The 18364-nt window shown below is 35.2% G+C and overlaps 1 protein-coding gene across 1 annotated transcript; it reads left to right on the forward strand.

Annotated features, from left to right (window-relative positions):
- The first annotated feature begins 11971 nt into the window (after positions 1-11971).
- LOC125580959 lies at positions 11972-15607 on the forward strand. The gene has a single exon (XM_048746287.1). The coding sequence runs from the start codon at positions 12048-12050 to the stop codon at positions 13719-13721; it is 1674 nt and encodes a 557-aa protein (XP_048602244.1). The 5' UTR covers positions 11972-12047; the 3' UTR covers positions 13722-15607.
- Positions 15608-18364: the final 2757 nt, after the last annotated feature.

Raw genomic sequence — 18364 nt, forward strand, 5'->3', positions numbered from 1 at the left:
ATTCATTTTTCCTCGGAAATCCCTCGGAAATTTCCGACGGAATTCCGAGGAACTAAATTTCCGAGGAAACTCCGAGGACCACTAGATCATAGCGGCATACCGAGGAAACTCCGAGGACCACAAGAAAATAGCGGCATACTGAGGGAAAAAATCGTCGGTATGTCGTCGGAATAAGGCTATTCCGACGACATACCGACGAAAAAAGTCCTCGGAAATAACTCCTCGGAAATTCATTTTTCCTCGGAAATCCCTCGGAAATTTCCGACGGAATTCCGAGGAACTAAATTTCCGAGGAAATTCCGAGGAAATTTCCGATGGACCAATCCTCGGAAGTTCCGACGAAATCTTCCTCGGAATTTGCATCGGGAATTTCCGAGGAACGAGGCCCTCGGATTTTTTTTTAAAATTCCGACGACTTATTCCGAGGAAAAGGTCGTCGGAAATTTCCGAGGGTGCTTTTCCTCGGAATTTCGAAAATATAAAATTAAAATTAAAACTGAAAACATATTAGATAATTCAAAGTTCTACAAATAAAAATAAAACATTCCGAGTTTTTGGTAAAAAAAAAAAAAAACTACGGGTCTTGAATGTTCGGGAACACCTCGTTCGGGTACATCCGCTTCATCATCTCCATCATCTGCTCGTTCAGCCTCTTCTGTGTCTCATAGCCCGCCTGTTGAGCTGCCATCTGGGTCTCCAGCGTAGATATCCGATCATCCTTGTTCTTCAGCTGAGCCGTATGAACTTCTGGATCAACATATGGCAGTGGTGCAGAAGAAGGAGCAGCCTACCGGGAGCGACGACCCAAACCGACCAAACGTCCCTTCTTCTTTGGAACCGACTGAAATATAAATAGCCAAATTTAAATAATATAAATTGATGATAAAATAAAAATCAAGAAATAAATAAATTGAACTTTAAAAAAAAGAACTTACCGATTCAACGATTTCGTTGATTCGAAACCAGGACAAGTTGGTCGAAGCCGTCGAAGCGTCATCCTCGGTTTGAAGCTGAGACACTTCGTCTACCACCTGAGTTTGGACCAGGTCGACCACGTCCCTCACAAGACCGTCATCAATCTGGCCGGTCTTCTTGTTGGTATACGCCCTCCTCATTAGGGCGAGATCATCAACCGGCTCGCCATCATTTTCTTCCGCCTTGAAAAAAAACATAAATTAAAGAAACATTCGAAATTAGAAGAAATGCACAATAAATTAAAATTCTGAAACTCAAATAATTGAAGAAAAAGCGGTTGAACTTACCATGCGATCTCCCAGAGTTGCAATAGATTGAGCACCCAAGTTATGCTTGTAGATGCCCTTCCCTTTACGGTCGCTCCTGCGGTTGGTGGAGTTGGTGGAAGAAGTTTCTTTCGTCTCTTCCTTATCCCAATGCGCACACAACCCCTTCCAGACCGTGTCGTTCATCGACTTTGGGACCTTTTAATAAAAAAAAAAAGAAAATAGTTTAATAAATTAAAAAATAGTTTAATAAATTAAAAAATTGTTTAATAAATTAAATCGAACCTTATTGATTTCCCACTTCTTCTTCCACTCGTGGATCTGCTTCCCATAGTTGTCCATAACTTTATGGACGAAGTGGTGATAGATAAAGAGCGTCTCATCGGAATTCCTGTTGAACTCTTGCTGAAAAAAAAACACAATTAGTAGAAAATTTATATTAAAGATTAAAAATATAAGTAAAAAATTAGAATACTTACCGCAAACTAACGAAACCACAGATGCTGCTTGTTGGTAGGGAAGTGAGTGAAAGTCGGATGTCCCCTGTCGAGGGCCGAGTACATCATACGGTTGATCCATGCGTTGATCCCGTTCCCGGATCCGTTGAACCTAATAAAAAGAACAAACGGTTAATAATGAATCCAAATTTAAAGAAAAAAAATATGTTTAATTACCATGTTTGACCCCGTCCATGTGGATACGGAGTGAGATAGGGAAGATAGTCACGACCGGGCTGTTGAACCAACTCCGCAACGCTCATCACTCCCGGAGGACCCGGAGGAGCAGGAGTGGATGCAGCAGCGGGAGCGAGAGGAGCAGGAGCGGGAGCGAGAGGAGCAGGAGCGGGTGCAGCAGAGGGAGATGTATGGTAGGAGCTGTGGGGCGAAGGGGAATCCTGAAAATGGCTGGAATCCCGAGACTAGCTCCCCGTACCACCACGACCACGACGCTGTCGAGGCCGGGTCTAATCATCATGAAACCTGTAAATTTTAAAAAATATATTTAATAAATATAGAAATATATAAATTAAATTTTTTTTTAAAAAAAAATCCCAAATAATAGTTTTTAATCACTAAAAAAAATTTATAGATATTAAAAATGTTTAATAAATATATAAAAATAGTTCTAATGAACAAAAAATAGTTTTAATAAATAAAAAATAGTTTAATAATTACAAAAAATAGTTTTAATAATATTAAAAATGTTTAATAAATATAGAAATTTATATAATATATATATATATATATATATTTTTTAAAAAAAAAATCTCAAATAATAGTTTTTAATCACAAAAAAAGTTTTATAGATATTAAAAATATTTAATAAATATATAAAAATAGTTCTAATAAACAAAAAATAGTTCTAATAAACAAAAAATATTTTTAATAAATAAAAAATAGTTTAATAATTACAAAAAATAGTTTTAATAATATTAAAACTGTTTAATAAATATAGAAATTTATATAATATATATATATATATATATATTTTTTTTTTTAAATCCCAAATAATTGTTTTTAATCACAAAAAAAGTTTTATATATATTAAAAATGTTTAATAAATATATAAAAATAGTTCTAATAAACAAAAAATAGTTTTAATAAATAAAAAATAGTTCAATAATTACAAAAAATAGTTTTAATAATAATATATATATATATATTTATATATATATATATATTTTAAATCCCAAATAATAGTTTTTAATTACAAAAAAAGTTTTATAGATATTAAAAATGTTTTGTAAAATCCAAAAAATCGAATTTATATACAAAATTTTTTTTGTAAAATCCAAAAAATCAAATTTATATACAAAAATCGTTTTGCAAAATACAAAAATCGATTTTATATACAAAAATCGATTTTATAAATACAAAAAAAAATAAAAAAATTATAAAAAAATTCTAAATCAATTCAACAAAACAAATTATTCAACCAAATCACAATTCTAAACCTATTATACAACCAAATCACAATCCTAACCAATCACCCTAACAAAAATCTATCAAAACTACACAAAAACCTAACAAAAAGAACCTAAGAGAGTGGGATAGGGTCCTTACATGATTTGTGTAAGAGAAGGGGGAGATCGCCGGAGATATCGTCGGAATTCAGGGGGAAATCGCCGGAGAGGAGAGAGGAGCCGCGCAGAGGAAGAAGAGAGAAATGGGGAAGAAGAAGCGGCTCGTGGTTATAAAACCTAGGGTCCGACGGATACTATCCGTCGGAATTCCGTCGGAATTCTAATTTCAATTTTCGCGAAATATTTGCCTAGTTAAATGAAAATATTCCGAGGAAATTCCGAGGAACTAGTGTTTGGGGTTTCAAAACATCAATTTTTTTTGCCGTATTTCATTTCTTATACAATTGTAATGCATACCATTGAGGATTGTTTGTATAGATGATCATAAACCATGAAATAACAAATTTCAAAACGAATTGAAAGTATTCCCTTTACCGTTCATTAAAATGTATAAGTGTTTCTCTTATGTTGTGGGGATTTCGTTCATACAATCGGAAAAGTGTTTATTATAGGGTAAGGAACAAATTTTTGACTTCATAATAAGTCTAAGACACTTAATAAGGGTTATATAAGTGTTACTCAAACTGAAAAACGTTGTTTTCGATTTAAAAACCTTATTTCCTCGGAATTTCCTCGGAATATTCCGAGGAAATTCCGAGGAACTCATGTTTAGGGTTTCAAAACATCAATTTTTTTTTGCTGTATTTCATTTCTTATACAATTGTAATGCATAACATTGAGGATTGTTTGTATAGATGATCATAAACCATGAAATAACAAATTTCAAAACGAATTGAAAGTATTCCCTTTACCGTTCATTAAAGTGTATAAGTGTTTCTCTTATGTTGTGGGGATTTCGTTCATACAATCGGAAAAGTATTTATTATAGGGTAAGGAACAAATTTTTGACTTCATAATAAGTCTAAGACACTTAATAAGGGTTATATAAGTGTTACTCAAACCGAAAAACGTTGTTTTCGATTTAAAAACCTTGTTTCCTCGGAAAAGCCTAGGAATATTCCGAGGAAATTCTGAGGAAAAACAAATTCCTCGGTATTTCTTTAAAAAAAAAAAATCAATGGTAGTCTGTTTCCGAGTCGTCATCACCAGATGAATCTGAATCTGGATCTTGGTGAAACTCTCCAATCACTGGTTCATCCTCTACGTGAACGACGACTTCCTCTCCGAAGTCGGTTAAATCGACTACAAGGCCAACTCCAGCTAAATCTTCTGCTGCACTTAAGTTGCCGGATGTGCTTGGTTGTAGTGGGTCTTCCAGCTCAGAACTTCCCTGAACTCGGCCTCTCGGGTTGAGTCTTGTAACAGTAACCCATGGATCATCTCTGTTCCTTACCCGGGGGTACTTGATATAACAAACCTGTAACATTTAGAAAATTATTAGTAAAATTATAAATTAATACACATGATGATGAATCATTCTGAATAATTAACATTTAATTACCTGATCGGCCTGAGAAGCAAGAATGAAAGGATCATAATATTGCAGCTTTCGCCTCGAATTTACTGATGTAACACCAAATGCATCTGTTCTCACACCTCGATCTGGAGTGTTGTCGTGCCAATCACAATAGAAAACAATACAGCGCAATCCAACCATGCCCAAATATTTTATTTCCAAAATCTCATGTATGTGTCCGTAGTATACATCATCTCCTGATGTAGAACAAACGCCAGCATCATAAGTCGTACTCGAACGTCTCCTCTTCTGAGTTGTGAGTGCATATCCTCGAGTACAAAATCTCGGATATGACTTCACAACAAAGTTTGGTCCAACGACCATCTCACGTATCCAATCGTCAAATGTTTCACCTCTGGCCAAACCAGCAAACACCTATTAATAGCACATATATATATATATATATATATATATATATTATATCAATAAATGTGAATTAGTATAAATATGTGATAAAATATATTTTAATTTTTTTAAAGCACTCACATAAGTAAACATCCATCCAGTAAATTCTCTCTGCTTCATTTCTGCTAGTTCGTCCTCTGTGGCGTATCTATACTCGAACCGCTTTTCTGCCATGAAAATCCTGTATATGATGACAATAATGTAATTAATTAAGATTTAAATTTCAACTTGTTAAAATAAAAATTTGTAAGCTAATTTATTTACCTCTCATATTGAAGAACGTCTTCGCAGTTGGTGAGCAAATATGTTTGCAAATGACTGCGCTCCTGCTCAGTAAGTCGACGGTCCTTTGGTTTTTTGCTAAGTCGTCCAACGTCTGTGAAAATGTCTGGAACCATAACATGATATGTTGCCCGTTCGCCTCTATCATCATGCCGAGCAGGTCTTCTGTTTTTGGTCTGAACTTCTGTTGGAAAGTAGTACTCGGCAAAGTTTGAAGTTTCTTGATTGATCATCTGTGCGACTATAGAACCTTCCACCCAACTTAAATTTTTCACCATCTTCTTCAAATGGAACATATACCGCTCATATAGATACATCCATCTATACTGCACAGGACCACCAAGTTCCAATTCTCTTGCCAGGTGAATAACAAGATGCTCCATAACATCAAAAAATGAGGGAGGAAATATCTTCTCAAGGTTGCACTGAATCACAGCTATGTTAGTCTTCAAATTTTCAATACCTTCAAGAGTCACTGATCTCGTGCATAAATCGCGGAAGAAACCACTTATCCCTGCAGTTGCTTCATGAACATTTCATGGTAATAGTTCCTTGAAGGCGAACGGAAGGAGGCGCTGCATCATTACATGGCAATCGTGGCTTTTCAAGCCAGTAAACTTTCCTTCTTTTCTGTCCATACAGTTACGCAAATTTGATGCGTAACCGTCTGGAAATTCCACATCGTTTGAAATCCAATCAAAGAACGCTTCTTTTCCCTCTGCATCAAGTCGGGATATGGGAAAAGGTGCCCTACCATTCTCATCAACATGAAGTTCTGAACGAGCACATATATCGACTAAATCCAGTCTTGACTTCAAATTATCCTTTGTTTTACCTTGAACATTAAGGATCGTGTTCATGAGATTGTCAAAAAAGTTCTTCTCAATATGCATGACATCTAAATTATGCCTTAGCAGATGATCCTCCCAGTATGGCAGATCCCAGAAAATACTTTTTTTGTGCCAGTTATGTAGTTCTCCAACAGCATCTACCGGAAAACGCTCATGTCCACCGACGTCTGGCGTCTTTTCTGCACCAAAATCTCTTAGTTGTATCTTCAAATCCTTCCCACAAATTTCCGGAGGTGGACTGTCAAACACCCTCTTGTTCTTCGTAAACAAATTCCTACTCCTACGATATGGATGATCAGGTGGTAGGAATCTCCTGTGACAGTCAAACCAACACGTTTTCCTTCCGTGTTTTAGTTGGAAAGCATCAGTGTTATCTTGACAATATGGACATGATAGCCTTCCATGCGTTGTCCATCCAGACAACATACCATATGCTGGAAAATCACTTATTGTCCACATTAGTACTGCCCGCATTTGAAAGTTTTCTTTACACGAAACATCGTATGTTTCAGCACCTTGAGCCCATAGTTGTTGTAACTCATATATTAGTGGCTGAAGAAACACATCAAGTGATCTCTTAGGATGCTCTGGTCCGGGAACGAGAATCGAGAGAAACAAAAACTCTCGTCGCAAGCACAAGTTTGGGGGTAGGTTGTATGGTGTAAGAATGACAGGCCATAGAGAATACTGTCTTCCACTCTTGCCAAACGGACTGAAACCATCAGTACATAATCCAAGGTAGACATTTCTTCTCTCATACGCAAAATCGGGATACTTTGATTGGAAATGCTTCCACGCTTTTCATCTGAAGGATGTCTGATCTCACCATCTGTTGAGTGCTCCGCATGCCATCTCATTGGTTGCGATGTGCGTTCAGACAGATACAACCTCTGCAACCTTTCCGTCAAAGGCAAATACCACATCCTTTTATATGGCACTGGAACTCTTCCACTCATATCTTTATAACGAGGCTTTCCACAAAATTTGCATGTAACCCGTTGTTCATCCGCCCTCCAATAAATCATGCAGTTGTCGCTGCATACATCTATTACCTGATACGATAAACCAAGACCATCTACGAGTTTCTGAACCTCGTAGTATGAACCAGAAGCTACATTATCCTCGGGTAGAATACCTTTTACAAAATCAGCAATCGCATCCACACAGTCTTCAGCCAAATTATAATATGTTTTAATGCCCATCAATCTTGTAACAGATGATAAAGCTGAATGACCATCTCTGCAACCTTCGTACAATGGTTGCTTTCCAGCATCCAACATATCATAAAATCTCCTAGCTTGTGCATTGGGTAAATCTTCCCCTCTAAAATGATCATTTACCATCTGCTCAGTACCTACACCATAATCTACATCCGTTCTAATTGGTTCTTCTAATCTAACCGCTGGCTGAGGTTCACTAGTACTACCATGTTCATAATCAGTTTCCCCATGATGATACCAAATTTTGTAACTTCGTGTAAACCCACTCAAATATAGATGAGTCCAAACATCCCACTCTTTAATAACCTTTCTATTTTTACAATTAGAGCAAGGACATCTTAACATACCTGTTTTTGCTTCCGGTTGTCGGTGAACTAACTCCATGAATTCGGTTATACCTCGTTGGTATTCTTCCGTAAGCAATCTCGTGTTCGGATCCAAATGAGGTCGATCGATCCAAGAACGAAAATAATTTGAAGAAGACATGTTTTTTTATGAATCAAATTCGTGTGTAAAGAGAGTAAGAGGGAGGATGAAGATATGGAGTGAATGAAGAGGAAGAGGGGTGCTTGTATTTATAGTTGAAATCCTGCCGACAGACCGAGGAAATTCCGACGGAATTCCGACAGAAACGGCTAGTTCGTCGGAATTTCCTCGGAATTTTTAAAATCCCCCAACGGCTCTCTAACGGCTATACACTACAAGAAAACATATTTTTTACGAGGGCGGTATTCGTTGTAAATTCGTCGTAATAGGGGCTTTACGACGAATTAACACCGTCTCTGACAATTTTTTTGTGCCGAAACAATGTCTTATTTCTTCTGTACGGATGGGCAAGTGGAAGAAAGCGACGATGACAGTCAAACCAACAACTCTTCCTACCATTCTTCAGTTGAAAAGCATCTGTCGATCCAAGACAATATGGACAAGATAATCTTCCATGTGTTGTCCAGCCAGACAACATCCCATAAGCAGGGAAATCACTTATCGTCCACAACAGAACTGCTCGCATCGTAAAATTGTTTTTCAAGGAACAATCGTACGTCCACACCCCTTCTGACCACAATTGCTTTAGCTCTTCTATCAACGGTTGAAGAAAAACATCAAGAGACCGTTTTGGATGCTTCGGCCCAGGGATTAATATGGTCAAAAATAGAAATTCTTGTTCCATGCACATATCCGGCGGTAAATTGTACGGCGTAAGAATGACTGGCCACAAAGAATATTGTCTACCAGACATTCCAAATCGAGAAAATCCATCGGTGCATAACCCAAGATAGACATTCCGAATATTTGTAGCAAAATCTGCGTGTACCTTGTTGAAATGTTTCCACGCTCTTGCGTCTGATGGATGTGCAACCTCACCATCTCTCTGGACATGTTCCGCATGCCACCTCATCGATGCAGCAGTCCTCTCAGATTGATATAATCTTTTCAATCTGTCTGTAATTGGTAGGTACCACATCCTTTGGTACGGTACCCTATTCCTCCCACGGCCTTGCGGTTTGAATCGTGGTTTTTTGCAGAATCGACACTCTTCTAACTTGTCATCTTCTTTCCAGTAGATCATGCAGTTGTCGATGCAAACATCAATCATCTCCGAAGGCAACCCAAGACTATAAACCAATTTCTGAATCTCATAATAAGATTCAGCAGACACGTTGTCTTCTGGCAAATACTCTTTAAACAACTCCGCCCATGCATCCATGCAATTCTCAGGTAAATTATGATCCGTTTTAATATTCATCATCTTAGCTGCTAGAGACAATTTAGAGAGACATTCTCTACAACCAGTGTAGATTGGTTGATTTGCAGCATCTAGCATTTCATAAAACCTTTTTGCATCCAAATTAGGTTCTTCTACATTTTCAGTTCCATCAGCTATTGTTGTAGTTGTTTCTAAAAATGCATCACTAATCATATCTTGAACCCTATCATGATCTACCATCTGCTCATGATCTTGATGATAATTATATCCATTATGCAAATGATTCGGTTCTTCACTATGATGACCATCCTCAAAATTATTATTACTACTACTAGCTTCATTTCCCCCATAACCCTCTCCATGTTGATACCAAATGTAGTACTGTGGTGTAAATCCTCTGTTTACTAAATGCTTCCATACAGTTTCACTACGTGCAAATTTTGAATTCTTGCATTTCCGACAGGGGCAGAACATCTTACCGCTTTCCTGTGTGATCGGTGTACAGCCCGCCTGGTGCATGAATGTCTCTAGCCCGCTCAGAAATGCGTTTGTCACCCTCCCGTCGGAATCTTTGTGCAAATACATCCAACTCCGTAACTCGTAAATACTACCGCCACCGGCCATTTTTTCTTAGATTTTTTTTTCAAATCTTTTTTTTTCTGATTTTTTTTCGGATTTTTTTTCTCCCGTTTGTGTGTTGTGAGGAAGAGAGTTGTGGGAAATGACATATATATAGAGAAATTTTCGAGTTAGGTAGTTGAAAAATAACAACGATTTTACAAGGAATATTTTACATGGATTTTACATGGTTTTAACATATTATTTACAACGAATTTACGATGAAATTAGGTAAGTTAAAGCACATTGAATACACGTTTTCACCTAAATATAACGGTAACATGATTCGTTGTAATGTCGATGTAAAGTTTACTTTTCGACGTACTTGCGTCGTAATATTACATGGCGTTTACGACGAAATTTGGTTTCGTTGGTTTCGTCGTAATTGCGTTGTTAAGCCACCAGTTACTATTTCTAAGACGACGATAAGGAACCTGTGTCGTTCGTCTGTCTGCCAATTCAGTGGAATAACAAGGAGAAAGTGGACGGAAGTGCAGCTGGTTTGTACTTGAGAGGAACCTTTGACGATGGTTGGAGGTTCCTTTCAAGTATAAACCAACTGCACTTCCGTCCACTTCTCCTTGTCGCTCCACTGAATTGGCAGACAGACGAATGACTCATGTTCCTTATCGTCATCTTCGAAATAGTAATTGGTGGCTGAATGAGGAACATAGTCTAAACGCCATCAGGTTCGAGAGGAAGAGAGTTGTGTGTTGTGAAGAAGAGAGTTGTGGGAAATGACATATATATATAGAGAAATATAACAATGATTTTACAAGAAAAGTTTTACATGGATTTTACATGGATTTTACATGGAACATTTACAACGACTTTACAACGAATTTAGGTAAGTTAAAGCACATTGAATGCACGTTTTCACCTTTATATAACGGTAACATGATTCGTTGTAATGTCGATGTAACGTTTACAACTATTTCGCATTCCACGTACTTTCGTCGTAAACTTACATTGATTTTACGACGAAATCTTTTCGTCGTAAATTACCATGGAGTTTACGACGAAATAATGTCTCGTCGTAATTGCGTTGTAAAGCCCATGTAAAGTTACGAGGAAATAATTTCGTCGTAAACCGCCGTTGTTACTGCTACGTTTTCTTGTAGTGATAATATATCCTCGGAATTCATCGGTTTTTTCCGAGGAATACGTTTTTCCTCGGTATTCCATAAGAATATTCCGACGGATTTGTATTTTCTCGGAATTCCGTCGGTATATTCCGAGGAAATTTCTCGGGATATTCCGAGGATTTCATTTTCCGTCGGAATGTCCGTCAGAATACCGCTGTTTTCTTGTAGTGTTAGGAAAGAAACGGCGCAGGTTTCGAATTCGAACCCTTGAAAACTCTAGCTGGAGGAGATAACACTATTCGATGGGCTCCACCACTGAATGGAGAACTGGATGAAAAGACCGGTATTTCAGACATAAATCATGTCAACTCAACTGAAGAATATGAGGGTTCCGACAGATATACATCTCTGGAGATGCAAGAAGCATATCTTAATAATAATATAGTAATAGTTTAAATAATCATGGATTTTAAATATTTTTAGACAAAAATCTGAAAGTAGTTAATAATAAATTAGTGATAATTTATATATAAACATAATAAATAAAGTTTTCATAAAAATAGCACCTAACTCCAAAAATACAAAAATCGTAAAATATCATCCAACTCCTAAAATACAAAAATTAGTATACACTAAATCATAAATTAACAAAACTATTCCAAACCTTATACCTTACAAAAACTCAATCCCATTAATAATAGACTCTTAATCCTAGTCACTAAAACCTAAACCCATATATTTTATAAAAGTCGTTTTGTAAGTTTAATAAATGTTACTCACATAAATTTATGCAATTTTCTTTATTAGGAATTTTTATTTTAATTATTTCATTTAATCTTTCATCTATACTATTATTTGAGAAGTGAATTTGCTGATTTGTCATCTTTTCCATTATTTTAGGCTTATTTAATAATTTTTTTCATAAATATTTTATTACATATCTTAATAATAAACAGTTTTGAAAACATGATAATTACAATATTTCATCTATACAAAAATTTGAAATTATCTTATTTATTATTATATTAAAATTTTTCTTAGGTGAATCAATGGTTTCAAAAATAATTTTAATAATATTTATATTAGATAATAAACAGTTTTAAGAAAATAGATAACTATCACCTACACAAATATTTGATGATGGGTGTTGGTTTAGTACTTTGTACTTTGTGTGATATGAAATCCTTTGATGATGGGTGTTGGTTTAGTACTTTGTCTTGCTTCTTGGCTAGTCCTCTGGGTGTTACCAGGGTTTTGTTTTCCTGTGTTGCTTTTGTACCGCTCTTGGTTTGGATGGAGTATTATAAGAATAAATGGTTGGTCTGGTTACATTGTGGTGTCAGGAACCTTATTGAGTGGAGGCTGTGCTTGTCTTTGAATCAGGTATATATTAGTTTTAGTTTTATTATTTATGTAAAATCTGATGCTAGATATCTCTCTGAGATTGTCGTTTGGCCTGGTTGTACACGTAGAGGAGGTATTTTTTTATTTGGCTACGGTGGAATTCCTTGGGATCTCTGGTGTTATGACTACGTTATCTGTTCGAAGGATTGGTATCTGGCAGGAGATGGGTGGTGTTATGTTACGGTTCTGAGGTGGTTGACATGGTTCTATTTTGGAAGTAAGAGAAGCACATGGGGACAAGGAGATGGAGGGATGTTGGGATCGTGGATGCTTGGAATCAACAGGGGCGGAGTGTTTTCAATTCTTGGTTATATGGATCTCAATGGTTTTTCTGCTCTTTGTGTCTGGTATGGTTTTGGCTTTCAAATGGTCTCTATGGAGACTTTGGAGGCGGGTTTTGGTAGGATGCGGTTTATTTACAAGCCAGGAGTTTATTTTGATCGTTTGCATAGGGATGTCTTAGTTTATTTCTTTATTGTTGTAAACATTATGTCAACACGTATATGGTTGTTTCGACATTATAATGTTATATGGCTCATTAGTTGGCGAGATGATTTTCTTTTTTGTACGGAGAGCATATGGTCTGATGTCATTGCGAGGTTTCCAGGTGGTGAAATTTTTTGGGTAGTTTATTTGAAGGCGGCTTTATTTATGATGCAGCTGGAAAAAGCACCAGGTCCTGACGGAATGACTGTGTTTTTTTACCAACAGTCTTGGTCGATAATAAAGAGGGAAGTGGTTAATATGGTCAATGATTTTCTTCGAACAGGGAGTTTTGATGGACGGCTGAATTTGACGAATATCTGTCTTATCCCAAAGACAGCGAGACCAAATCGAATGACTGAACTTCGCCCGATAAGTTTGTGTAATGTTGGGTATAAAATTATTTCAAAGGTGTTATGTCAGAGGTTGAAAGGCCTGCTACCAAATCTTATTTCAGAGACCCAATCGGCATTTGTTTCTGGGAGGTTAATTTCGGATAATATTCTTATTGCGCAGGAAATGTTTCATGGGCTACGCACTAATAATTCGTGTAAGGAAAAATTTTTAGCTATCAAGACGGATATGAGTAAAGCGTATGATAGGGTTGAGTGGTCATTTTTACAGCGCCTTCTACTGAAAATGGGTTTTTCTATGGAATGGGTGGCTTTGATGATGCAGTGTATATCATCAGTTAGTTATAAGGTTCTTTTAAATGGACAACCAAAAGGATTTATAGTTCCAGAGATAGGTTTGAGGCAAGCGGATCCAGTATCGCCATATTTATTTATCCTCTGTAGAGAAGCCCTTATCGCTAATATTAGGAAAGAAGAGAGGTTAAAACGTTTAACAGGGCTAAAAATAGCACGTGCAAGTCCATCAATTTCTCATCTTTTATCAGTTTATTCTTTTGCAAGGCGACGATAGAGGAATGTAGTGTTATATTAACATTACTTAGAGATTATGAAAAGGTGTCAGGACAACAAATTAATTTTTCTAAATCATCGATTCAATTTGGGCATAAATTTCATGCGGATCGGAGAATGGACATTCATAATCTCCTAGGTATTACAAATCTGGGAGGAATGGGGAATTATTTGGGGATTCCGGAGAGTCTTGGAGGTTCAAAAATAAAGATATTTGGATTTTTAAATGAAAAGGTACACAATAAAGTGAATAGTTGGACCGTTCGCTTTCTTACAAAAGGAGGTAAGGAGGTCTTAATAAAATCAGCGGCCTCACCCATGCCAACTTTTGTGATGTCCTGCTACAGGCTTCCCAAAGGGGTTACCAGAAAAATTACGAGTACCTTAGCTCATTTCTGGTGGAGCAGTGGGAATAATAAAAAAAGTATTCATTGGTTCTCCTGGGATAAAGTTTGCATCCATAAAAACGATGGGGGTTTGAGCTTTAGAGACCTGTAGGACTTTAATACGGCTTTGTTGGCTAAACAATTATAGCGACTGATCGATAAACCGGAATGTTTATTCTCTAAGGTTTTTAAGGGTCGTTATTTTCGGAATACTCATCCTTTCGATGATCACAGATCTTACTCCTCTTCTTATGGATGGAGAAGCATCTGCTCAGCTAGATCTCTGGTTAAAAAAAGGCTAATCAAAAGAGTAGGAACCGGGCAATCGATATCCATATGGAATGACCCCTGGATCCCTGCTCCTCGCCTGAGGTCAGCATTACCAAAAACTCAATCTCAAATTTTAAATAGGTCGCTTATGGTGGGAGATCAGATAAATCCCATTGATTCTTCCTGGAATGAGGATTTGCTGAATATATATTTTCATCAAGATGATGTATAGATCATTCGAGGTATAGCTGTTAGTAGAACGCAAAGGCCAGACACATACGGCTGGTTGTTTACGGACTCAGGTAAATACTCGGTGAAATCAGGGTTTAAGACAGAATCCTTATACCCGGATCGAGGCCCAAAAGTGTTAAGTTATGGACCTAATGTTAAACCCCTTTTGGCACATTCTTGGAAACTCAAATGCCCACCGAAACTAAGACACTTTGTTTGGCAAACTTTTTCTGGAACACTGCCAGTTGCAAAAAATCTGAACGCTCGTGGTATAGAGTGTGATCTCCGGTTTGGTATTTCTGGGGCAGAAGAGGAATCCATCTATCACGTTATGTTTGAATGCCCACCAGCACTTCAAACATGGGTTTTATCTCGGATCCCTTCCCCTCCCGGAATTTTTCCATCTTCCTCAGTTTTTAGCAGTTTGGATCATCTTTTTTGGAGACTCCCAAAAGATGTTGATTCGGAGTATTTTCCATGGATTATGTGGTATATATGGAAAAATAGGAATGACAAAATTCATAATAATAGGACTATAAATCCTCAAGAAATTTTGCGTAGAGCAGAAGTTGAAGGATCACTTTGGGCTGAGGCCCAACTATTGGTACATGAGAAACATGGATTTACTCCGCCAGATATGATTTAGCAAACACGGGGGTTCTCTCGAGTTTGCTATATTGATGGGGCGTGGAGAGAACACGATGTTTTCACAGGCCAGGGCTGGTATTGCCGGAATATGAATTTGGAGGACGTAATGATGGGCCCAATGAACCTTCGACGTAGCCTATCACCTTTACATGCTGAATGTAAAGCACTGATTTGGGCGATGGAGTGCATGAAGACCCTGCAGTTCTCAAACGTAGTATTTGTGACGGATTGTTCTCAACTGATGAAGATGGTGTCCTCACCCGACGAATGGCCGGCGTTTGCTACACACATGGAAGAATTCTGCCGCAGTAAGACTTTCTTCCCCAACTTCATGATCAGACATATCTCAAGAGCACACAATACAATGGCGGACAAGCTTGCACGTGGTGCGAGGAGTTCTCCTTCAGCTATGTTATATGTCGATTCTTTACCCCCGGTTTGGCTATCTGAACCGGTGGTCTCATAGGCTTTAGCCTTTTATGTTGTCAAAAAAAAAAAACAAATATTTGATATTATCTTATTAAAATTATATCAAAGATTCTTCTCTTATATGTCATGAAAGGATTATATCTATATTTTTGGTATTAAAAATCTATATATTTTTGGTTTTTGTTAATATAAAATCATCGAAAGCATATACAGCTTATTATTTTAATCTATTAGTGTTTAGTTTAAAAAATATAATAGAAATTGTAAATTTTGCTAATTGGTGTTACCACCAACTGGTTACCACAAAAGCTTATGTTTATGTTCTACCGATAAAAAGCAGTACACGTTTACATGTCCAAAAAAAAACATACAAAAAACTTGCAAAGAAAACAAGAAGAATATTTTAACACATAAAAGATCGCATAAATATTTTCAAAAACAGTGGTACATTTATTTATTTATTGTAAATCATATTTAAAAAAACAAAGATAATTATTGTATATATGTTTATATATTATGTTGTTATTTGAAAATAATATTTTATATTATAACAGTTGAAAATTAAGATAAAAACATTTTATAATTAAATATTAATTAAATAAAAACATTTATATAAAGATATTTTAAAATATTTATAATATGTGAGTGTTAAAATTTTTGACTCAATAACAAGCATATATATTTTGAGGAAAAGCTTTGTCATATATAAATAATTTGATATTTTATTTAAACTTTTCGAAAATATTTGAATTAATAAATTATAAACATTCGTAAGACAATTGTAAATAAGCAAATGGAGAATATTGTGCACCAAACATTCTTTAAAGTATTTTGTGATATTATTTATTACTAATAACTAAAAATGTTAATCACATATAAATTGTCAATTTTGTAAAAGGTATATTAAATATAAAATTCTTTTAAATATGCTATTTCATGCATACATTATATAACTACTGTCCAAGGACATTCAATCAAATAAAAATATATAAACAAACGACTAAGACACAATAAATAAAATTATTGCATATAAACTATTAATCTATTGAGTGCATAGACATCATATTAAAAAAATACATGTTAAAAATATATATTAGCAAACATATAAAAAAATATTGATATATATAAAAGTAAAAAAGAAACATCCGCTCGAGCAGATGGGTCAAACTCTAGTTATGATGATGTTAAAATAAAAAATAATAATATTAATAAGACTCTAAAGATAATTAGTTTTCAATGGTAATTTTAGTTACAAACACATGAACAAAACATTAATTTTATATTCTATTTAGGGCCTGAGTGGGAACATACGGGACAATTGCTTAACAACTATGGTGCGGTCCTAATAATAACAAGAAAACAAATAGATACATATGAATATAAAGAATTTTTTTGTTAATATTAACTGAAATAAAATGCGGTACAATTTGTAAAATATAAAACCTTAGTAACTACTTGTAATTAAAAGACTAATCAGAGTTAAATGAGTAATTTTTTTCTTAAAAGTAATTAATTGTTTAACTGAAAAAAATGAATGCGAAAACAATGAATGCCAGAGTAGTCATTAGTTATCAAGATATGTCACTATCTTGATTTCACAAAAATGCACTTTAGGTTTAAATTATAATTGTTCAGTAGATTTTGACCAGTACTTTCAAAGCACAAGTTATTTTTGTTTAAAAAGTTTAATTTACTATAAATTATAATTTCTATGAATAATTTATATATTTTAAGTTTTATATAATTTCATTTAAATATGTATTGGCTTGTCTTTCATTTGTTTTAATTTAATTTATAAAGTTAGAAACTGAAAGGAGTAATACATCGTCTAACATGTCTCGCATTAGTCAAATGGTTTTTTTTACAAAAAAGATAATAATCATAAGTGATAGGGCTGAGCAAAATATCCGGATCCTAATAACTTAACTGAACTCATTCTGAAAAATAGTACCGAACTGACTAAATACCTGATTTGATCAAAAATATTAATATTTGAAGAACTGGATTCAAACCTTAAAATGCTCAAAATCCGGATATCCAAACTGCCTACTTTTTTTCCATCCAAATATCCAAATAGAACCAACTTATATGTTTAAAATTATTTAATTTTAAAATTTTGAGGATTTATGGTATTTTTGGATTTTTATATTGTTTATATAATTTAAAATCAAACTCGCAATGTTCGGAATATGGTTTACATCTCCATCCGTAGAATCTGAAATATGAATAGCCCAAATCAAATCCACATAGATACTGACCAAAATATATGGTGCTCTTAGACTATTTTCGACGCGGTTCTTAATATATGTATTACGTATATATATATATATATATGTATGTATAGTATATATGTTTAAATAATTGTGGAGTCCATAATTATTGTGGAACCCCATAAATAAGGGTTCTTAGAGCATCTCCAATGGGGGTTCTTCTCATTGGGGTTCTTAATATATGTGTTATGTATATATATATGTATATATTATATATGTATAAATAATTGTGGGGTCCATAATTTTCGTGTAACCCCATTGGTAAGGGTTTTTAAAAGAGAGTTTTAAGAATCCTTAAAAACTCTTATTTATGGAGTTCACAATAATTGTGGATCCCACAATTATTTACACATATATAATATATATATATATATATATATACATAATACATATATTAAGAATCCCAATGG

The sequence above is a fragment of the Brassica napus genome, chromosome C1 (assembly GCF_020379485.1).
Source record: "Brassica napus cultivar Da-Ae chromosome C1, Da-Ae, whole genome shotgun sequence".
Taxonomy (NCBI): domain Eukaryota; kingdom Viridiplantae; phylum Streptophyta; class Magnoliopsida; order Brassicales; family Brassicaceae; genus Brassica; species Brassica napus.

Bases quoted from the DNA above. Each gene is read 5' to 3' on its own strand.
- LOC125580959 (XM_048746287.1), top strand. From the start codon at position 12,048: ATGATGGGTGTTGGTTTAGTACTTTGTACTTTGTGTGATATGAAATCC.